We start from the raw sequence: 24,169 nt of genomic DNA, 5'->3' as shown, positions 1-24,169 counted from the left end.
TGGTTTTCAATAAAGGCCAGCCTCAAGCTCAGCCCCACCTATGAACTATAAATGGCAGAGTTTGAGTCATTTATTCTGATCATGTCCGAGTGTCATCGGCCGACTAATGTTTCACAATCAAAGCCTGATTAAGAAATAAATTCATCTATCCATTAAAACACTGGAAGACTTAATTTTCATCATGTATATGAAGTGTTGAGCTCATATGAACAGTGCAAACGGGAGCAGACCAAAACCACGCTTCGCACTAAAACATGATCAAACTTAGGGAATTAGAAGTGAAGCTCTGCCTCTCATACAAGCCTACTTGTGTAGTTTAGTAAATAAAGGCCCAGTTGCTATATGAAGAGATGAGAGTTTACCTTTAAAGCTTTTGGACATCTCTGTAAAACCTAAAGATGACAGCACAAGTATTTTCTTCTCAAAAAAGGGGCAAAAGTTCTTCTCCTGTAATCCCTGCTTGTGAAATTTAAGTTGTTCTACCGTATAATTAAATTAGACGTAAACCTCACGTCGAACAACTGGCACAGGATCTAAAAAGAAAAACCTGCTCTTTATGTTAAGGTGGGGGGGAAAAAAACGAAGGTTGAGGACAGGAAAACCATCCATCCATCCATCCATCCATTTTCTATACACCGCTTAATCCTCATTAGGGTCGCGGGGGGGCTGGAGCCTATCCCAGCCGACTTAGGGCGAAGGCAGGGGACACCCTGGACAGGTCGGACAGGAAAACCATTGTTTTAACTCTGGACACATCCTGTACCCTCACACTGCTCATTCCACCTTAAACAACATGTTGGACCACTGCGTCCTGTGTTTCGTTACACAGGATCAGAACCACACTCATCAAATCAGAACTCTTCATAACCCATTTAAAAAACACTAAACTGAAGTGTTCCTTCTATTACTGTATAAAGATATATATAGAGAGAGAGATTTGGGTGTCAGTGACTGATTAGTTTTATATATAAATTACCATAGTTTCCAGACTATAAGCTGCGACTTTTTTCACACGCTTTGAACACTTAAACAACGATGCGGCTAATTTATGGATTTCTACGAATTTGCCTCGAGACGAAAGTGAAATCGAGAGCGACAATAAAAGCGAGTTTGAGGAAGTAATTCTGTTCAACTCCGACACAGAAGAAGACGACTTTAGTGGTTTTAGTGCGCAGGAGGACGATGAAGGTAGCGATCAATGACTTTTCCTGGTAGGCTGCTGTAGTTTTTATTTCCTTAACCAGCCGTGTTACAGGAACTGTTCGGAAAAAAGCATCTACATATTTGTGTTTGTTTCCGGTACGTATTTAATTAAAAGTTAAACAAATCTTTCTGTGTAAATATCTCATGTTACAACGTGGACACCTGCAGCTCATAGACAGTGCGGCCTGTATATGTACACTTCTTTTTTTTTCTTTTTGAAGTTTGCGGGTGAGGCTTATATTCAGGTCCGCTCAATGGTCCGAAAGTTACGGTACAGTAGGGGTCTCGAACTCCGGTCCTGGAGGGCCGCAATCCTGCAAGTTTTAGATGTTTCCTTCTTCCAACACACCTGATTCACATGATCAGGATCGTTATTAGGCTTCTGCAGAGCTTGATGATGAGCTGATCATTTGAATCAGGTGTGTTGGAAGAGGGAAACATCTAAAACTTGCAGGATTGTGGCCCTCGAGGACCGGGGTTGGAGACCCCTGCGGTACAGTCTATTAATGTCCAAGCAAGACAGCATTGTTTGAGAAACTAAACCTGACTTGTGGAGTAAATATATTACCCTTCAGTGTTTCAGAGGTTTGCACACGTCTACATTTACAGAAAAAAAGTGGAAAAAAATACTTGTTTTCTTAACAACAAGGTAGAAGAAAACCATCCTCGAGTCATACAGTGACGCACAACCGTTATTGAATGAGGACGCTGCTTTTCTTCCACCATCAAACATTATCTGATTTTCTACTCTTCCATTCTCTCCTCACTCAAATTTCTTTTGTTGTTTCGGGGTAAAATTTCGCTGCCGATGTCTCCGTCTGAAGATACTCTAGCTGACCCAACCACAACCATTTTTTTTTTGGGACAAACAAAGCCGCAGCATCACAACAATGCACGAAATTGTACACTGCCTCATCCCGTCTCTTCGCGCACACACTGACGGTATAACCTTTTACAGCTCTCGGCGCGGCACGCCGTTAAATCTCTCTGCAGGATTGCGTTTGACATTCCAACATTTTTTTCATTACAGCCTGCAAACGATCTTGAAGACAAATCCTCAGCACAAGGACAGCAGCGGTGCAGAGTTTAGAGAAGTTTCCTTGTAAAAACTAAACAAAAAAAATAACGTTTCTCATGTGTTTATGAGAAAGAGAGTCGAGGTGCTTTAATAATTCCAAATAAATTCTAATTAACGACTCAGAATGAGAGTTTTTTTCCCCCTTATGGGTATAAAGCAATAATTGGATAAAGGATGTTTCCTATTTAAAAGTGGAATGTAAACAGTTGTAAACGGATATAAGGGCATTTTTAAAAGCACTTTGTCGTCCCTTATGTGTTGATGTGGAAGCATCCAGTTACAGGAGGAGTTTAAGGTGTTTACAAATGCACCAATTAGCATTTTAAAAGACCTTTTATGTGCTTACAGCTACAATAATGTGTAATTCATGTCAACAATTCCCGTCATTAATAATTCACATTTGCTCATAAATGCCAAATGAACTCTAACAAGCGATCGGATCGGATTTACAAATTCAGGCGTCGTTAACCTATCTGCGTTGGTTTCTATGGTAACGCTCTTTAGGCATTTATCCACAATGAAACCAAAACCACGAGCTGCAATTCAGACGAACAAAGATGTATTCTCTCTCTCTCACATTTCGTCAGCCTGTCCATTCACAACGCTCTCCGCGGAGGATTCTGAAGTGTTTGCTGAGTTTCTTATTAATGATTCTGCCACATTAATATTTGAATATTTAGATCTTTTATGTCCTAACTATTCAGCCCAGACCATCTCTAACAGAGGCATGGTGTGAAAAAAAACAACTAGAGTCCAAAGACAATTAAACTATCTGGTTATTTATCAATATAATTTAAAAATATCATCGTACCTGCTTCTGGAACGGGAGATTTTACCATCCTGCGTCCCACAAAGTAGTAACTGACAGTAATGATTCAAGGCCAGGCAGTTTAACCGTCACTAATGTGTACAGTGTTTTGAGCACACGCATGACGTGTCAGGTTGTCATGGGCTGACAGCAGATCTTCACTGGGATTTCCAGAGCAGGTAAATCCAGTGCTGCTTCTTACTGGTTGTGTCATGTGGAAATACTATATATATTACGACTGTCATGTTATTCTGATGAGCAATGTTCCTGTCAGCGTCAGCTCGTGAGTGTACAGGTGTGCAGGTGTACAGGTGTGCAGGTGTGCAGGTGTGCAGCGACTCGTCTTCATCTGTAAGACTGGGAGGAAAAAAGCTTACTGGACATAAGCAGAAAGTAGAAATACAGTGCTCAGTGGTAACCCATTAGGGACTAGCAACTAAGATAAAGCTAATAATAGTTTGGTTAAGTTATAGTATAAATAAAATATGGATGTTAAAACGTATATATAAGAATGCGTTGTTTATATGTTTAACTTTTTATACTGTAGTCAGACTTTCTCCTCACATTTCCATCATAATACAAGATAAAATATAATGTAGGGGGATATGAAATGTTCTGTTGTCCATGACTGTATGTTTGCAGAATCATATGTTGGATGTAGACTACAAACAAACGAACAAACAAACAAATCTTCAAAATAATCTAACAAAGGTGGAAAGATCGACACACTCCAACAAACACACGGCTCTACAGGTGTACTTCAGGTGTAATCTGAAACAATAACGGAGAGTAAAAGTGAAAACAGCACAAAGTTCTTCGTGACGCAGGACTGAGCTGCTCAAAGTCGCCAAAGTCGGTCATCAGACGACAGAAAAACAACCACAACAGAATCATCATCATCTGCTGATATAACGGATCGTAAACCTTTAACAGCCACTGACTGCAAAGGCCAGATATTAAACTCCATGACCTCACCACGCTGTTATTGAGCTGTAAAGGTCAAATACTATTGATTCATCACTTAGGGTATTTTTAAAGCTTTGTCATATGTGGCAAGTGAACTTTGGGTTTTGGAAGGTTGTTTTTTTTAGAAACCTTCTCCACTTCAACACTATATTAGGGTAAATACACCTAAAATGACATCCGGTTTCGGTTTCAACTGGAGGTTTGTTGCTCCTCCCCCTCGTTATGCGGGTCATTAGTGCTCCCCCTGCCACAATGGGGTTCGTTAGGATCTTTTGTGGCTGGATGTGGTTTCATCTTCCTGGGGAGAGCTCTTAGGACTGAACCGGTGAGAGATGATGCCTCAGGCCTCCACCTCTGTTCAGGGATGGTCTTTCCAGTTTGACATGGGGGACATCACAAACTCCAGCAGGCTGATGTATGACAACCACAGCGCCGTGAAAAACGAGTATAGTCACGTTTTTAGAATTTCGACCTGGTGCTGAACTATCGGCTCCCATTACATCCTTATTACTGAGTTTATTACCCAGTGACTGGGGGGATGAGAGCTCCATCTCCACCTGCCTGCATCGACTCCAACACCCTTCTTTTATTTCCGTCGTCGCTTCTAAAATGCCTTCAGATGCCAAAAATATACCAATTAATTACAGCAGCCACGGGTCAGCCTGTCGTCTCCACTTGTCGTGAGTAGGCAACCTGTGTCGAAACTCTCATTAGGGTCTAAAAAGCTACTCGATAATTAATCTGTTTGGGGGAGGGGGGGTTTGAATCCTTCCTCTGGCGGCGTCTGTTATGAAAGTTCAGTTAACCTTGTGTTCTCTCATTTCCTTCTCTCTCGCTGCCTTCATCTGTCTCACCCCGTTTCCCCAAATCTCATTACAGTGTGTCGCCGTCACCGTTTCTGTGTCACTTAATGTTCCCCGTTTCAATACTTGCCTCACCACTTTCCTCTCCAAAAACTCTAATCATGTCTCTGCCTCAGTCTCCCTCTTTATGTAACTCCTCATTTCCCAGTGAAGCCACCTCTTTTTGCACCTCATTCATATCTTCACGCTGTTCCCTCCATCTATAATCTTCGCCGTCGCTCTCTCTCTCTTACCGTCTTCTGAGTTTGTAAAATAAAAAAATATAAAATGAGCCACCTCCAAATTGGAAAGAGATGCAGTTGCTGTTTTCTCGCCGCAAACTCGGCAGGAAAAGACGGGTCAGGCTCGTTGTGTGTGTTTGGTTAAAGAGTCAAATGCATGAAGTTAAGTCAATGTTTAGTGAGACAAACGCCAAACATGGGCAGCGAGCCAACCTGCAGCACGTCTGGCATGAAACCGACTGAACCCGTGCAATTTCTTCGCAAAGAAAATATGTTTGTTTGTTGTTTTCTCTCCGAGGACGTGGGAGTGTTTACAGTATCTGGGCAGGAGATCTTGTTTGCTTGTACAGCGGGTCATTGGTGATAGTCAGGAACATCTCCGGTTTCCTTCCTTGAACTCGCTAATGTTCTGGAAAACAATTCAATACTACCAACGCAGAGTTCAGCTTACTATTTTAAAATGCCACGTTTATCATGTTTACATCGAATGCGGCAGGATAAATTAATCCCAGTATCACCAGTTGGTTTCCTGGACGATTGGTTGGTCGATAAGGTCTCCAACCAAATTCTCATTGGTCAGACGGTTGCTGGTTTTACTGTCATAAGGAGAAACGTGCAACATCAGCAGTCGGAGGGAGGAGCCGACTGCCTTTTCAAACCTGCCCGACCTAACGTAGCGCCAACTCATGTAATGTTCACTCTGAGTTGGCTCCAAACTAGTTGACACTGTGCCAAAGAGATCTGGTTCTAACGGTGGAATGACTCGTAAACCGCAACAACCAACGTGTCAGATCATCTTAAAACTCGTCTGAATTATATTCCTCAATGGTTCTTGCGCTGATCAGCCGTTTATGTAGTTCAGAAATCATATAAACACCCGTCGCTGGTCTGCTCCGAGTCTGTTCTTATCATTTCAGTGTTAAAATGATTTAATACGCTGCAAACACTAGCTTTATAAGTTCATTTGTCATGCATTTAGCCTAATAAGGCTGGCGTGGAGAGTGCACTCAGGGCCCATTTAGTTCATCTACAGATAATCTGCAGATTTTATTTCCCCCCACAACCAATCAGTTACTTTAGGAGTTGGTACAATTTTAGTTCGTTGGTACTAACAACAAGCCCGACAAGTGAGTGAACAGAGTCTTCTAAATGTTATATCTTTGGAAAATAAGCATCAGTATCTGAAGGCATCATTTATACGGAGCTCATTAGTTGCAACTAATGTGTTTATCAATGCTTCATGTGTTGTTTACTCATAATTACAAGCCCTTAACAAGGATGAAATAGTGTGAAAAGGCCCTTTGGCCACTGTTTATCCTTTTATTGGTAATAATGCTGCTATAAACGTGGGTAATGTGTAAATAAATGCTTTGTAGGTTGTAGATCCTCTGTAGCCTGTATGGTCAGTGGCCATATTATCCAGTCAGTCACAATGACTTTTCATTTTTAAGCCAATAGTTCAAGTTAGTAACAGTTTATGACCGATCTGTAAAACATTAGCTAGAGTTGGAGTGTGTGACTTTCACATTTTAATTAGTGTCTGTTATGTTCAAGCCCTTACCACATGACTTCACAAAACGCTAAATAAACTTATTACTGGCAGGTGGATTTCACAGGATACCACAATGTAGAATCTGGTGTCCGTTCAGGTGCTGGTTTATCAGCAGCAGTGTGTTTTACGCCAACTAGCGATGAAGGCTACAGCTACCTGGAGCAGGAAGTGTCAAAGAAAAGGTGCTGATGCTCCTGGCAATGAAAGAAATTCTATGTTCAGAGGAAGGATTAAAGTCTAAAAACAGAACACAGTCAACAGCGAGGTATTTGTCAACAGTGTTTCTGTGATTTCATCCACTGTCAGAAGGGAGAGGCTAAAGTTTATCGATTCACTAGCGAGTCATTTAATCATTAATTACCACTATCAGCATATAAACCCTTAGAAGAGAGTGTTGCAGGAAGAGCGTTTCCAAGGAAGTCAACACCTCTAAAGATCTTTAACAGGATCCACATTCATGAAGACCCCAACTTGTAATGGAAGGTCACGAGTAGTATTTGTTTGATTACAGGTGAAAAAGGTTGCGCTACGTCTGGTGCCAGTCAGTCCCAGTCTTAATAGCTTTGTTATCACAGCTCATTATAACGTTTGGCTCAGTTTATCTACACAACACTGGAACGGGATCAGTGACCGAATGTGATCGTCTCACCCAGTTACACTTAAGTAGAGCTGGCTGATTAAATACTTAACTACGAAAGATAACGTATAGACAGATAGATAAAAAGACAGTTTAGTGACATCATGATTATTGAATTAAGTTCAAACTGCACTTCTCTGGTCGAAGTCAACATGAAAATCAGACACATGGATTTCATGTTAGAACTTCCGTCATGTGACATCCAGTGACGGAGCACAATGTCAGGAAGGATCACATATGAAAACCATTGGTGGAGGGTTTTCAGAAGTGACTTTGTAGTCAGAGCATCCAGCCACGAGACACTGAAGCTAATCAGTACAAGCTGGTGTAGATGTAGCGCAAATTAAAACAATCTGCACGGAATATTACAGCCTCCGAAGGTTTGGTTTTTACTGGAGAGTCAACAGTGACGAGGCAGACGGGATATTTGTGGTTATGAGATGAAGTTATGAGATGCAGCACAAGCCCCTGGATGGGATTGGACTGATCAGAACCAGGGACGTTACAGTCATGTGACCCTCGCTCGGCCACAATCAGCACTTCTTGTTCTATTTTAATTTTCAAGTAATTATCACAAGACGTGTTGATTAGATCTGCATGTCCCATATCCCAGGCCTCGTTTGAATGTGTGATCATTTGAAACGATGCTTGTGTCCACATATCCACTGACTGGATACCTGAATATTTTTGTATTAACAGAGCGCTTTTGTGCAACGTACTCCGTCTGAAACCCACGGGCACTTTTTCCCTCGACTGTTTTACGTCGTAAACTCTTTAGAAAACTCCCCGTTGTAGTGAGACTGTAAACAAGGATTTATTTGCGTCACACTGACTTTTATATGTTAACTTAGCGGGTCTGATTTGTACTTCTTTTGTGAAAATGCAATAAAATGCACACACTTAAGCCCTTTACCTTCTCTCAAGCGTTTCTCATTATCCACACGGACATGTTTAACTGGGTTCAGTACAAAGTCACAGCCAAAGAAGGAAGAAAGAACTTCCAGAGAGTTTGAAATGCATCCTGCAAACCAACACCCAGACTCATGTACTTCTGCTGCTCCACTTACTTACTGGCTATTCTCAAGTGCTGCTCCCGACTGCTCAACAATGCCTCCGTCTGACACAAAACGCTGCGTTCAGACTTCAAAGATCCCCCTTGAGATCGGGCCGAATCGAAGAAGTTTGCACTTTTAACTCTGCTAAACTTTTCTATCTCGTACTTTTGAAGCCGTGGAAACCCAGCGTTCAGGAAACTGGAGGAGAGCGCTGAAAGCATCCCTTGTGGCCGATAAATAGGGAAGACCTACAAAATGTTCTTTTTCAGTGAAAGCGAACAACCGACTCAAAGACACGCTGATGACTTGGCACTTTGGTAGACTTTGTGACCGACACACAGCGCCATGAAAAGGAGACTCCCGTGGTTTGTCTGGTTTCCTGCCAGCAGGACTTTCAATGTACAGTCGCTGGAGGTCGACTAACTTTGGACTGCTGTAGCATTTAATATATATTCTCCAGGGAAAATCAAGTTTTTTGCCTTGTTAATGTGTTTTTTTATATAAGACGTATCAGTATTTACACCTTGAAACTGCAGCGTATCAATGACCGTCTCAAAAACACGACTTCAGGGGTTTTTAGACTTAACAAACCTGCAGAACCAACCCTGTGCAGAGCTTTCTATGTCGTGATGTCCACTGCTAGCTAAACCCCCACAAAGCTCTGGTCGCTGTAGTGTCAGAGGTCAGGTGGTGCAACCAGCTAATCTACAACACCATCCATCCATCCATCCATTTTCTATACACCGCTTAATCCTCATTGGGGTCATGGGGGGCTGGAGTCTATTCCAGCTGACTTAGGGTGAAGGCAGGTTCACCTGGACAGGTAACCAGTCTATCACAGGGCTACACTTAGAGACAGACAACCAAGCACACTCACATTCACACCTACGGACAATTTACAATCACCAATTAACCTCAGCATGTTTTTGGACTGTGTGGGAGGAAGCCGGAGAACCCGGAGAGAACCCACGCTGCACGGGGAGAACATGGAGACTCCACGCAGGAAGATTCCGGTGCCCCCACCGGGACGCGAACCGGCAACCTTCTTGCTGCGAGGCAACAGTGCTACCAACTGCGCCACCCTGCAGCCCTAATCTACAACACATCTGTCTAAAATTATTAGCGGTTATTAATCAATTACCATCCCTATCGCTGACCAACTCCACTACATTCAACATTTGCTGCAGGAAACTGTGCAGTTCAGCTAATCAATACTGGGTCTGTTTTGTATTCCATGAAGCACCGACGTGAGAGTCAGGTAGAAATTATACATGCAAACATGTGCCGTGTGCAGAGGAGTCAAGATAAAAGAGGAGGAGATCATCTTGACCTGCAGATTCTTAAGGGCCAATAAAGGAAATGTATTATCGTCTAAGGTTAGCTCTGGAGAAGGCAGAGACGGGCACATTTATTGTAAAAGGAGGGAACGTTCCTGATACAGACAAGTGGCTCAGATAATTGGGTGTTTCCATTTGTAGTGATGCAGCAGCAGTATTTCAGAATCACACCCATCGGATGCCCCGTGTGAAACCAATCAGGAACCTTTAGGAGGAACAAGGGGCAGACGGGTACTTTGAACTCTTTGCCATCTGAAGAATAACAGCCACATGACGCCCAAGCAGGCCGTTGGTTCGTCTTTGTTTTGATTCCTACAAACCGAGAAGTGAATATTTTGTAAAGGTTCCGAGTGACAGAAGGAGATCCACGACATATTTTAGATGATTAAATGATTGCGTTCATGCTGTTTCGGTTGACAGTGGCTCGGCTCCAAGGTCACATGATGCAGAAGAGAGGGTGACATTTGTTTGACACAGGAGACATGATAAACAAACTGTCCTCTGCCAAAACCTCCCTCATTCATGAAGTTTATTTAAAACAGCAAATAACTATTAGAGACAACTCCCTCTATTGAGAGACGTCAGTCAGGAATGTCTATAGTTCAGACTCTAAGTATACACAGAGAGCGGCAGCAGATATAAACTATGAGGCCTTATCGCATTGTTGATTTCAGTATAAAATCTTATCCTTGAGGCACATTTTCAGTGTAAAAGGTCACGAGAGGAATTTTCCATTAACAGAAACTTTGGCGCCTACTTCCTGGTGGGAAATACCGTTTTGGTGTAAGTTGTATTTCCAGTTTGAACAGGGTGTACATTTAGTTTTACAATCATAATTAGACCGTGATTATTTTATAATTAATTAGACATGATTAGTCCTGCCACTCCTCATTTACCATCAGGGCGTAAAAAAGGTTCTCAATTCTGTCTGACGAAAGAAACTTGGAGTGTGCGTAAACGCCAAAAAATCTGTGTTTATCAGAAACGCCTCCAATTAACCACATACAGCAACAACACGGCTCCCCACAGAGCAAGTGAAGATTTAGTTTCATCATCGTGGCAAAAAGGGCGAAAAAGAGGAACTTTTCTGACACTAAAATCGAGGAAGCGAGGTTGAAGCAAACCAGAAAATATTATTTGGTGCATTAAATGTTGGGATAAGCAGCAGAAGGTAAAATGCTGCATGAGACGAGATAACCAGCGCAGTTATTTCTGTTGGGTCAGAAGAGATCGCCGGCAAAATGTTTAAAAAGTGGTTTGACGTTGAGCTCGGTGCCAAAAAAACGCATCCACAGCCCATACAAAAGAAATGATGCAACTAGAGAAAGACAAATTAATACCCAACGTTCACCCAGCGGAGAACTCCGATCACCTGCAGATGAGATGTTTTAATAACCAAACAACGTCCAGCTAAAACATTTCCACTCAAGCCAGCCGTCTTCAGCAGCTCCTGCTTGGAGACGCACAAACCTGTTCTGCTCAATAAATGAGTGGTGCGTTCCTCCAGGCCACCGGGCAACAATGTTGGATCGACACAAATGTGCATCGCCAATTATTTGTATGTTGACTGAATGAAACCTTTTTCTATCAACATGGTTACATTCGTTTCGTGATGCTGCTTTGAACGCGATGTGGGTGCAGCCTGTGGCTCCAATTGTGTTTGGGAATCCAGCGTTTGATTTGGGCTCGTTGGTGACGGCTGTAGGGGAGCTGGATGTAGGCTGGGGCCCGGGGAGCTTTGGCATCCAGCACTGCCGGCTTGATCCTGCTCAGTGGTGGCTGGGAAACGCGGTGCCGCTGGTCAAAACGCTTTCTCTTTGTAGTTTCACTATTCAACCGCTAGATTATGTGCGTACACATGGTCAGAGTTGTGCGTCTGTTTACGCACATTCCTAAGTATGAGTACAAGTTGATCAATTCCATACTTTGCGTGGGAATGTTCTCACACACGGCACACATCAGGCCTCCATCAGAGTGAATGTGCAAAGAGCCATAACTGAACTTTCAGTGGAAACAGGATGTGCAGCATCACCACACAAATCTGATAAAAACTGTTTACAGAGAATGGTGATTATTTTTTTGTTTATGGTTTTACCCTCTACTTTCATTTATTATTCTACTTGTTTGTCTTTCTATAATTTGAAATCATTATTTTATTGGGAGTCCTATTGATAAATATTGTACCTCTCCTGCCCGGTTTAACTCCGTTTCTCCACTTTTATTTCTCTTACTGTTTGGCTGGATCCGCCTTCTGTTGTTGCAGTTACTGTTATCATTATTTTTGCCCCAAAAGAAGGTTAAAAAAAGCTTCTACTACACATGCATACAGTTTCTCAACACACTTTAGTCTGTAGAAATACTCAATTTGCTGGAAAGAAGCGAGACATGTCATACAATTGCCATCCCATAAATACATATTCCTTTTTTTTTGAAGTGGCAGATCTCTCGTTTGTTGTAATTCTTGACTACATGTGCCATGTTTGCTCAAAACCCTCCGTTTGTCCACACTCATAATGTTTATTTCTTTAGGAGCCTCCATAGTTTGGCGCAGGAGAGGACTACAGACGTTGTACTTCATGTGGAAGCTTTTGAGTGGATATACAGACGCTGGTTTTTTAATCGTTCATTTGTCTCAAACAACAAACACTGACTCAAAGTGCACCACGTGGAAAGTATTGTTACTCTCTGCGTCATTGCTTGGCGTTTTCCACTAATGAGAACAAACTCAATAACTTTGTTAGGACGTCTAGTAAGATCGGGGGTCGACAACAACACAGTACGATGCTGCTTTGTGAGTTTTGAGTGGTAGATCTTCTACACTGCATCACACCAGCTCTGTGGTGAGTATAAGTTGCTATGATCAGGGCGGAGGGGCCGGCTCTGGGTGATTTAAGGCGCCTGCATTTTGTTGTCCTGGTTGTCGGTGATGTTGCTGCTGAGCTCTTTGTCAGTAATTTCTGTTGTGGCTGAATTTATCTGACAGACACAAAGAGCATTACTGAAACAATAAACTCAACCACAAAACAGACAGTAAAATAAAATGCGCGTCTGGAAGGAAGAACTTGTTGAAAAGTACCGACGAGCCTCTCTTCGCTTTTCAAACCCAACAGATTGTGTTTGGTGTCGTCGTGTTTGATGCTTCTGATGCGTCACCTTCAACTCGACGCTGGTTTCATGACAGGCAGCTCATCACGGCGACTGACAGGTACTGGGATGGGAGTTTGATCATCTGAAGCAGGGATTAAAAACACCCTCCTGTCTCAAGGTGACAAGCCGCATATGGTTGCTCTCACTTTGAATTTTAACCCGCCTGTCGTGCCACATCTGCAGCCCTCTGAGAGAATTCAAGCGGCATCATAATGCTGAATATTTTCAATAAACAAGAGATTCAAAGGTCAGTGAGGCAAACCGACTTACGTAACACCTCCACGTTTGTTGAGCAATGCTGAAGTCTGACGTGGTGGGAACTGTGATTTCTTGGAGCTGTGCAGCTAATTTTACGACTGCCTGGGTCACAAACGTCTCCGTTCCTGCAGCTTTCGCTTTAATGTGACGATTGCGTCGGTGTTTAAACCGACAAAACTTCTGCAATGCAACATCCACTGTTCCTCCTGCAATCACTGGCAACAAAATGACTCGCGCCGTGATAACTTTCCAGAGTTGTAAAGATCCAATCGTCGCTATCTGATAAGCTCTCAGACTCGTCGATGTGCTACTCAAAGTGGACTGGCTGGATCTCATTTCATCGTCTCAGCTGGGCTTGTAGCAGCACGCCTCCACTACACCACAGCAACCCGGTGGTTAGAAGTTATTTCTGTTCTCCACTGGATGTTAATTACCATCGCTTTCTGGTTTAATCCCTCTGCGCATACTAAAATAGTCTAAACAAAATAGTCGACTCGTAAGACGCAGAAACACGAGCTGCATGTAAACAAACACAAGCGTACATGTAACAGAGTCGGTTACACGGCAGCAATATGTATAAAAAGATATGTACTGTTATGATTACACAACATTCATGTAAATAGCCGAACACGTTAGACCTCCAGAGTCAACGTGCAGAAGCTTTAACTTTCTGTACATCTACATCCACTGATAAAAGCTTCACCTCTCCTGCTTTTCATTGGGGAGGTGAGCAACATTGAGGTGACAGAAATTTCCATGTTTAACCTTTCAGATAAATCACATTCCACAGTTTATTTGTTAGCTTTAACCTGTTGTGTATATATTCCCGTGTCCTTTTATTTGAGGGATTGGGGCTGGGATTGACTGTCTGCTGTTTACCTCTTTGGCAGAATAAACCGACGCAGTCCGAATAGTTCCTTCACCACACAATGCAAACAACCCCCAACACAACCAGCTACACACAAACAAACAAACAAACAACCTCCCCCACCCCATAAACTGGACTTACAGAGTCTTCTGGAGGTCTCTGTATCTTGATCCACTCCACCGACGGCCCCTTCACCTGCAGAAATCTGTGGAAGAGGTTCTTGAAGCCCTCAAAATTCTTCCTGGACACCTGAAAAATACAAAGATTTTACATTAAAACCATAAAACTGAGCTCTGCAAAGTCACTAATACAGATGTGCCCAACAAAAATCATAATTTACTCATCCGCAAAGCTGCAAAAAAAAAAAAAATCCAGATTAATTGCTTCTCAGATCGCATCAATTATCTCCAAGGTTTCTTTACTCAAGGGCAAAAAAAAAAACTGGCAGAAAAGCTTGCAAAGTGAAACCATTATACATTCTTTTACTGTACTTTTTACGGCTCTTCTCTCTGTTTAATGGAGCGGTCATAAAGGGAAGCCGTATAGCTCGAGCAGGCAGCTTTTTTTTTTGCTGTTCTTGTTAAGGCAAAAATTCCACGATAACTGTAGGAGCCTAAATCTATTTCTATGATTCTGGATTTGGTTCTTATTTTACCACGATTATTTCTATTTGGTTTTGATTTTTTGTTCAAGAGTAACTTTGATATTGATTATGATTAACATTTTTATTTTGCTAAATTTATTTGTTATTTGGTTAAATGTTGTTAATCATATTTGAATTCTGTGTTAGTGTGGTCTTTTGGTTTATTGATTTGTTTTTGATATTTGGTTCGCTACATTAGGGTCCCTTAAATTTGCAAGGGATCCTGGGAAAACGAATGATGGCATAGCATGGAGCCAAACAGTTTTTTTTGACTGCTCATACTTTTGTATCCTCGTTTGCTTTTTGTTTTTCCGTCTGTAAATTTCTTTTTTTTTTTTTTGTGAACTAAAGGATCCCGTTTAAACAGCAACTTGGTGTCAGTTCGATTTTATCTTTGGAGTACACCCAGCAAAGCATTCAATGTGGACATTTGGAAAGCTACGGGGAAAAAAGTTAGTCAAACTGGGCTTCATCAACTTTAGACCAAACAATAACATTTCAGCCGAGTGTCATTCAGGTGATCAGAGAGGACTTCTGCCCCTCCTCTCCACTCTGTTTTCAGGATCTAGAAAGTCTAGCTCATTGTGGCTTCAGCCGATTGCAGATCTTTTCACAGAAATCAGGTGAATGCGAGGTGGCTGGATGGGCTGAGCAGAGAACTTTCAGAGCCACTACGGTCAAATATGTGTTTATAAAAATTACACAGTGACACGGACGCAGCAGAACACTTTCTATTATGATAATTATCGTCCCGAGGTTGCAGTGAAATCGTAGCCTGGCACCGTATTACGTCTACATCTGAAGAGGTCAGTTTACATGTACTTTACTTACATTCTTAAACAGGACCAGGAAGTATGTGTAAACACAGATAAAACAACATCTGGATGTCCCGACCCGATTCATCGAGATGCTTTTAGAAACCGGCTTTGTGATGTATTTATAAAATCTTGATTTGGCGTGCGTTCTGCTTAGACAAAACAAGAAGATGAAAAACAAAACCAAATGATAGCCAAATATGTGAATGGCTCGCGTGTGAGAAATCTCTTCCTCCTAGAGGGTAAGTAAAATAAATAGCTACGCAAGTGGCCTGTCGCTGGTCTGCACAACCACATTTGTATTTATTTACGCTGCCGACCGACCCAGTCAATCAGGAACAAAGACCGTGTGTGTGTTTCAGAGCTGTGTATGTGATGTGTGTTGTTTTATTTTTTTGTTTGAATGCATAACTGTTGGCTCTTACTGCGAGCACAAAAGCCTTTTCTGTGAACACACTTGAAAGTGCCTGTGACGTATCGATCACGCCTGAGTGTGACCAACTCTTCTGACTTCTTTATTCTGCGTTTCATTCCATCTTTTGTCACTGCTGGCAATTCAGCAGCGCCCGGCGAACGTCTGACGGAGGCTGCTGCCAAACGCTGTGTGCTCGTGAGTCCAGTCACAGCGTTTCTAGCTTTCTCTCAAGGTCTGCGCTTGTTGGTCGCCAAAGGAAACTCAGAAACTAAAAATGACTCATTGCAGTGTTATTGTGGAGATAGTTTATCTTAGATTTTTAATAATTTCTTGCTGTGGGCTGAGATGCGTCCACTCCCAACTCCAGAGTTCATTTTGGGCAACAATGACGAGTCTCAGTTGGGCTGGACCTCTTTGGTGACGCAATGTATTATGATTAAAAACTATAAAATGAGCGAGTGTCTGCTCAGAAAGCTCGCCGGCTGCAATTTGATGACATGTTTTATGTACGTGTGCGTCTGCGAGCTTGTAGGTGGAACCCTCTTTGGCACGGCGCTACAGTATGTGTCACTTTTGTGTTTTCCCAGCATTAGTGTGACCCCACCACCCTCTAAATCACAACCAGATGGTCAGAGAGACCGAGAGCGAGGGAGGGAGGGAGGGAGGGAGCTAGACAGGGAGCGAGCTTACCTCTTTCTCGGCCCCTGTGGTGGTGGTGTCCAGCAGTTTCTCCAGCTCAGCGTGCATGGAGCTCTCCAGCTGCTGCCGCATCATTTCCTGGAACTGAGCCATCCCTACGTCGGCCGCTCCTTTACTCAGACCTGGAGGGGCGAGATAGTGGAGTTTAGAAAGCTGGAACAGACCTGAATTCTGCCATAATCTGCTCAGAATGCATCATCCCGCCACCTTTATTCTTTTTATGAACCCGAACCACCTATTTTTTAGCCTCATCTGCCGCTGAACAAAGCCATCTGGGTTTTCTGTGAACTGATATTCGTCAATATCTTGAAAATTAAGCTGATTTTACATCACTTAAGGGCCGACAAAAATATTATTCCCACCATTAAATCTGGACTAATCAATTAATTGAGTGGTTGAGTGTAGTATTGTCATTAATCAGTATTTTTTTAAACAAAATATGATAGTTCAAGACTCTTAAATGTGACAGTTTGCTTTCCTCAGCCTTGTTTTAGTTTATCCATCCATTATCTATACACCGCTTAATCCTCATAAGAGTCGTGGGGGGCGGAGCCTATCCCAGCTGACTCAGGGTGAAGGCAGGTTCACCTGGACAGGTAACCAGTCTATCACAGGGCTACACTTAGAGACAGACAACCAAGCACACTCACATTCACACCTACGGACAATTTACAATCACCAATTAACCTCAGCATGTTTCTGGACTGTGGGAGGAAGCCGGAGAACCCGGAGAGAACCCACGCTGTACGGGGAGAACATGGAGACTCCACGCAGAAAGATCCCGGTGCCCCCACCGGGACGCGAACCGGCAACCTTCTTGCTGCGAGGCAACAGTGCTACCGACTGCACCACCTTGCAGCCTTGTTTTAGTTTATCCCCATTAATTTCTGCTCAGCCATTTCTGGTTTGCTGGAAATTCTGGAAAATTTTAGATGCACAGACTAAATGCTTTTCAAGTTTCAGGAGGTTTATTGTCACATGAACAGAAAACTCGACAGTTACTCTGTACAATGAAATTCTTACTTTGCTGATCATCTTTAACCAAATGCACATGATGTAGTTTGATCACGACAAGTTGCACCCAAAATATCCTCCAATATTTCTGTCTTTGTGGTAGAACTTGCCATACTTACACAATAAGTTATGAAGGTTAACCAGAAGCTAAATTGTGACCAAGTATTTAATATTAAAACATATTTTCTGGGGTTTTTTTGTATAATTTGGACATTTAGCTGCATATGGTTCAGAAAATATCACTAGTTTACATCTGCATTATACATTTTTTTTTTATTGACGTGCTAAAAGATGGGACTTTTTGTTAAATATTGCAGATTCTAAACCAGTGACATAAATAAAGAGGGAAAATGTAGGATTTTATCTTGAATAGTACCTGAGATATTGCCATTTAAACTTCCTCGAATTTCAATGTGTGAGAAAATAAGCGAGTCGCAGTTTAAAATCTGGGCACACATTTGATATCCTGAGCTTAAATTTCACAGATACCATTTTAAACAGCCGTAGTTTATGATATAATAAACCCTTTTTTTTGGCTGTTGGTCAGACAAAGCAACACTGTTTTCTAACACCGTGTTCTCTACGATGTCGGGATCTTTTTTTTTTTTTATTGCTTCCTGATACTTCACACCAAACGATGAAGGAAGTAAGCAGCAGATTTATTTTCAGTAGACCTGGCCACAAGAGAAACATCTCAGTGATTTATCATCACAGCTAAATTAAGATGTAAAAAGCGGGTTCTTGTACCATTATTCTGTAATGGATATACGGCAGCATTGGTGTCAGTATGCGGTGCATGACATCTGCCAGCCTGGTTGTCAGTCTTATAATCAGCGAATGTGCTTTTGTCACTTTTCTACCTGCTTACATAAGTAACGTCGCCCTCACGATAACCTCAGCTTCTGTGGAACAAATCAGGCTCAAGAAACCGGAGGAAGGAGGAGAAATAAAACGGCTTTCTGTGATACTGGTGATGGATGCGTCTCTCCGAGGCCCTGGAGTGTCTTAAGAGGAAGTATAGTATAGCTTGCATATGTAGAAATGACAGCTCATTATGATGTACAGGGCAAAGAGAAGATCACTGCGGTGCAAAAGAGGACAGATATTTTTAGGCAGTTAAACAGAAATATGGCGCACAAGTTTATTATTCAACTCAGTAACAGGTTCTGCTCTTGGTTTCACTTCTCTAATAACTTACTCAAGGTTTCTTTATCACTCGCAGGATCGTTTTTTTGTCTGTTTGTCAGCAGGATTACATCAAAACAGCTGAATTTCAGGAAACTTGGTGCAGAAGTTGAGCACAACCGAAAGGAAGAACTGATTCAATTCTGACACGGAGCTGGATCACTTTCTTAGATCATCAGCCTCGATGGAGGATGCATTCTCACAGCACCCTCCTGGTTTATTATGCTCTCAGATATCAGTGTTGGCCTCCAAAGCCAGTATTATTCAGGCTGTGGTGGCGGTAAAAGCAAGCACAAGTAAACCACCTAATAGTTCTGCAGTAGCGCAGCAGAGCCTCTTTGATGAAATGACTAAAGTGGTGCGGCTACACTGATAAACAAAGCAGCTCTGGTCCCAGTTATTTTTTTTGTTCAACCAACAGGAGTAGTTTTGATCAAACATTTCCACTGTTCACAAAGAAAGGCGTGACACATTTATCTAAAAGGCCTCGAGTTCAAAAGCGCACGAGGTGGTTTGAAAAGCTAAATGTGACCTTTAAAGCTGTGAAGTCTGTTTGGTCTACCTTGATGTAATTTTTGAAAAATAAAATAAAATAAATAAAAGTTAGAAACGAAAGCAAAAAAAAATAACTGCCATCAGAGCCAAGAGGCTTTCGTGTGGCTTCCCTTCAGTAGAACTTGGCCAAGTGTTTAATCTGATAAAAAAACAGCAGTAACAGGTGTTTACAAACCGTACTATTTATACCAGAGTTGCTTGACATCTTCATTGACTGACGACTACAAAAGAAAAGCATTTCAGAGACAGTACACAGACGTCAGTAGGACACCTTATGGGTTCCCTAAGATTCCTGCCTTTCAGCATTTTTCTAGCTGGTTATCCAAACACTCATCGAGTAAACGAACCGCCTCACAATGGAATAATCGTCTGGCACAGAGCCAAAAGTGACAACGTGAAACTAACTTCTCAAGTAAAATGAGTAAGATAAATCACATGCCGCTGTTCACTGGCAGCAGCAGCAGGAAGTATTTGCAAAATACCAGCGTTTCACAATCCCTGGCCAGACTTTTGGTTAGTGTGGATAGACTATTTCAAAGCTTTGTTTCCACTTTTTGTCAGCAGGCAGATAGAAACGAGGTGTGTGCTGTGACTGTGACAAGCCTCGGGCTACTATTGTGTATGCCCACTAATCAATAGATCAATTATTGACAGCAGCAGTTCAGAAGATCCACTATGAAAGAACAGCATCGTGGTTCGTGTGTCTTTAAAGAAGCAGCGTATGGATAAAACTATTCACTCTGTAGTCTTTAACATGCCAAAATAAGGATCTTGTCAGTTGTTTTGTGATATACTGGACCAATCACATAATACATCAGTAGAGACATATGGTTGTTGACTACACTGTCTGCAGCACATGCAGCAGAGCACGTGTTACAGCTGAGCGGACGGCGGTGCGGAGTCAAGGGGTGTCTTTACAGCAACTAGTTTGTGAAACACTAGAAAGTTGAGCAGTTTACCTATCTGGTTTGTATTTCTCTAAACCAGTCACCATCTTTGTGGGCGGGGCTATGCCAAAGGTGTGGCTTCAGTGGTCTCTCAAAATAGTGACGTGGAATTGCTTTGGTGGAACATTTGCATGCAGGGAGACAAATACGGTTATGCAAACTGATAATCGACTGGCTACCTGTATCCTACGTCTGGTGGGTCAGACTGCTGGGAAGTTCATTAACAGTTTTCCAACAAAAAAATGAAGCTGTAGCCAGTACATGTTTGAAAACCGTTTGACAGCTAATCAGTCATCATCAGGAGGCAGTGCTGAGCTTAAACAACCTAAACCCAACAGAGAAGTGGTTTCAGATTTTAAGGAATCATCTACTGCCAGAAATCACGGCACAAGTGTTCGTCCACCACGTTGGAGCCAAAAATACTCCACCAAATACAAACCTGCTTAAAGATTGTAGACCTACTCAGTGAGTCAGCCTACTGTAGTAACATATTAAAGCTACCCAACAACACCGTCCTTGATCCCAGTCGTGCCCTGAACATTGGACACACGGTGTTCCTATTAAACTGGACCTACAGAGTTCTACGATTTAACAGACTGAAGAGCTCATTTGTGCACCAGTCAAATACATCTTGAGGGGACTTTAACATAACCTTACAATCACAGAACACAGAGTCAAGTCCCTTCAAGGTATATCTGACGGAAGCACTCGCTTGTGCAGCAGTCAAACATACCTTGAAGGGACTTGATACCAGCTTCTGTGATCCTAATCTTACGCTAAATGTGTTTGTTGTTGATTCTTTGCACGATTTTGGTCTTCTCTGTGATGCTCCTAATGGAGCAAGGAAAAAAAAATGTTGTCTGACAGTAAAGTATCATCATCACTGGCACATTAACTGACACATTTGCCCTGAAAGGCTGAGTGCTGTGTTGGCGGTAATAACTTGGAAGTTACCGGCAGGAAGGCTGGCTGCTTATTAGACAGCATGTAACAACACTGTTCACAGACAAACATTAGCGGCGTCCCTGATCAGCTAGAATGCCACAGAGTTGAACTAAAGCCAGCAGCGATTCAACTGGAAACCTTCGCCTGACTGACACGTAGAAAGGCCTGGTTGGTGTGAAGACTGTCAGACATCCAGGTCATGGTAATCCTATAGGAGCTGCAGTGAAAAGCAACTTCTTCCCTTTCAGGTTTCAAATCTGATTACTAAAGATAATGTAGTGAAACATGTCAGACGTCACAGCGCCGACCCTTCATGTGTTCACTTGCGATTGAGGGCAAACTTTAGCTTAAATAGTGTTCCAAATAAAAGACATGTTTTGCTTGAAAAGTAGAAAAAAAATAGCCATAAGTTATGAAAAACACTTCCAATAATGTGGTTGGTGTGAATCTAGTCAATGAAGGAGACATTACAACACAGGTACGGTCATTTATACCCACCTGGGGTTACAACCAGTCATTACTTACCTCCTGTGTAAGCTGCCAAGTTCAGCAATAAATACGGTTAAATAATAAGATAAATGCCTCAAGTCAAATATCCCAGAGAGCTTTCACCCTGAAGTGTCATTGAATGTGCATCCGGCAAATGAATAAGAAAAGTTCCCCAAAAGCTGGTCATTCATTCATCAGTGAAGCTTCTACCTCATAAAAAAAAAACCCGGCAAAACAAGAACACATAAAACAAAAATCACAGAATGTCAGATATCAGAGCCTTCACATGAAGACAATCTGATGACCTGGACAGCACAGCAGCTTGTGATTTATTATTCGACATGTGGTGCAAACTTTCACTTGTGGTCTTTTTTGTTGGAAGCAATTCAAAACTGCCCAGAAGCTATGAAAAAACACTGCGGGTACCGTGGCTGGCTCTGGGCGATGCTCAAACACAGGTAGGTACTGTAACCCTACGTGGGATTATCACTGGAAATGGTGCGTAATTGCCCACCACCCCAACGGCGCTTACCTTCTACATAAAGTGCCATGTTAAAGCTGCCAAGTTCAGCGACAAAAACGGTTAAATAAGAAGATAAATCCAAATGGAAACGCTTCAAGTCAGATATTCCAGAGAGCTTTCGCTGTCATTGAACGCACAATGATGAAGAAAAGTTTCCTTGAGGTGTCCTAACAGCCAACTGGTCATTCATCGGGAGCCGCAGGAGCCTTTTAAAGTCCATTCAGAGGATAAGACATCCCGTCCGCCTCACGTACTCATAAAAAAAAAAAACCAGCATAACAAGGACACATTCATCCGATCACACTTATCTCCGTGGACGGCAGCCAAACGTCGTCCCTGAGCATGAAGCCGCTGCGGATCGACTGACTGAGATGTTTTATTGCGCGCACGGAGCGCTTCTCGCTTTTCCAGCCCCGATACAGTAAACCACGTCACAAATCCCGGCTGTGACTCCCAACCTCTGGTCACATTTCTCTGCTGCCTCGCCCCCCACCCTCTTCCCTGCCTTCATCTTTATCACCTTTTATTGCAACAGAGTCTGGGATATTCGCCCTCTTCTCTCACAGCAGACCCGCACGTCAATTATTAACCGCTCGGATGCGCACGCTCCACCCGCCGGGAGCCGCCTGCCCGCCCGCCGGGGAAGTTCACACGCTACAGGCTGCGGAAATGAATGAAGGGTGGATGCGCGGAGAGGGACGCTATGTCCTCCAGAGACAACACACACAGGAGGGGGGACAACTCGAATCCACGGCGGGTCCGTGAACACCACACCAAAGGAGCTCAATGTCGCTAAACGTGAAAAAGGAGCACCGCCGGGCTGCGACACGAACCCAACCCGAACATCCGACCCCCAGCACCACCCGCCCGGGGAGGAAGTGGTGCCGAGGGGCGGCTGGTAGAAAGCGCTAAAGTGATAAACAGCTCTCAGATTAAAAAGCCATTTTCTTACTGTGTGACTGTAGGATGCTGGCAGGCGGAAGAAAAGTCGATGGGGTCGGCCTGGTCCTGCAGGTCTGAAGGACCACAGCGATCCCGCAGAGCAGCTGAACCAGATGCGGGGTAGTTTTTACCAGGTTGTCCCCTTAGAGCACCGGCCAGCTGCTTCCCTTCGACTTTGGTGATTGAAATAAAATCACAAAAGGGGTAAAAAAGTGAAAAAAACTTAAAAAGATGATCGGGTAGTTTCAAGATATTTTACACAACAGTTCCACTCCGGGAAGCAGCGAATGGGAGCCGCGCAGGAGGATGGCAGCCAATGAAAAAGCTGCTTTCGTGTGACGCCGACTCGACAGCCAATAGCATTCTGCGACGTGCAGTGTGGTTTCTGACAATTCCGGGTTGAAGAAAGCTCCACATTTGGGAAATAAAAACACCAAAGAAGCCATATGTTCACACAGTCACATTGGGGTTTTTATTACATCTTTTAAGTAAATATTTTAAACTTTAAGAAAATATATCTCTACACCCACATGTTACAGTGATTAAACTGGGAGCCCTGCATTCACACATTCCACTGGATACGCCAGATTTACCCCATTAATGCTGGAGCAGTGAACCTTTTTAGCAGAATTTCCCCCTTTACTAATTATCAACAAAGGCACATTGTGAATGTAATTAATTGCAGATGTTACATAATCACTCCTGATGCAGCTGGCAAGGCAAAACAAATGAGGAAATGCTGCCCCCGCCTGGTGGAAATGTGTCATTTCACTGTACTTCACCTCCTACAAAGGACATCGTTTTGAAGAGAATAGTGTACAGATTTTGGCCAGAGAGGACAGATGGTTTGAGAGAGGAGTGAAAGAAGTCATCTATGTCCAACTGGAAAGACCATCACTCAATAGAGGTGGAGGTCTGAGGCAGGGGGGGCATTAACAACTCGCATAACGAGTGAGAGGAGCAACAAACCCCCAATTGAAACCGAAACGCAACGGTTAATGGCT

The 24,169-nt window shown here is 42.8% G+C and overlaps 1 protein-coding gene across 3 annotated transcripts in view; it reads right to left on the bottom strand.

The window, feature by feature from the left end:
• LOC103372870 (UTP--glucose-1-phosphate uridylyltransferase-like) overlaps window positions 1-23,478 on the bottom strand; it is a 51,214-nt gene extending 27,736 nt beyond the window's left edge. The window contains exons 1-3 of one of the 3 annotated variants that reach the window (XM_008302632.1): window positions 23,176-23,478; window positions 16,557-16,687; window positions 14,135-14,242 (exon numbers count right to left, since the gene is read on the bottom strand). In XM_008302632.1, the coding sequence (XP_008300854.1) occupies window positions 14,135-14,242; window positions 16,557-16,658 (210 nt within the window). In that variant the 5' untranslated portion in view covers window positions 16,659-16,687; window positions 23,176-23,478. The other 2 variants (XM_008302633.1, XM_008302631.1) reach the window with 2 other exon arrangements.
• Between the last annotated feature and the right edge of the window lie 691 nt (window positions 23,479-24,169).

Source organism: Stegastes partitus, unplaced genomic scaffold (genome assembly GCF_000690725.1).
Source record: "Stegastes partitus isolate 25-593 unplaced genomic scaffold, Stegastes_partitus-1.0.2 Scaffold1847, whole genome shotgun sequence".
NCBI lineage: Eukaryota > Metazoa > Chordata > Actinopteri > Pomacentridae > Stegastes > Stegastes partitus.
The sequence above is the reverse complement of the archived record's forward strand: the minus strand, read 5'-3'. Positions and strand labels throughout refer to the sequence as shown.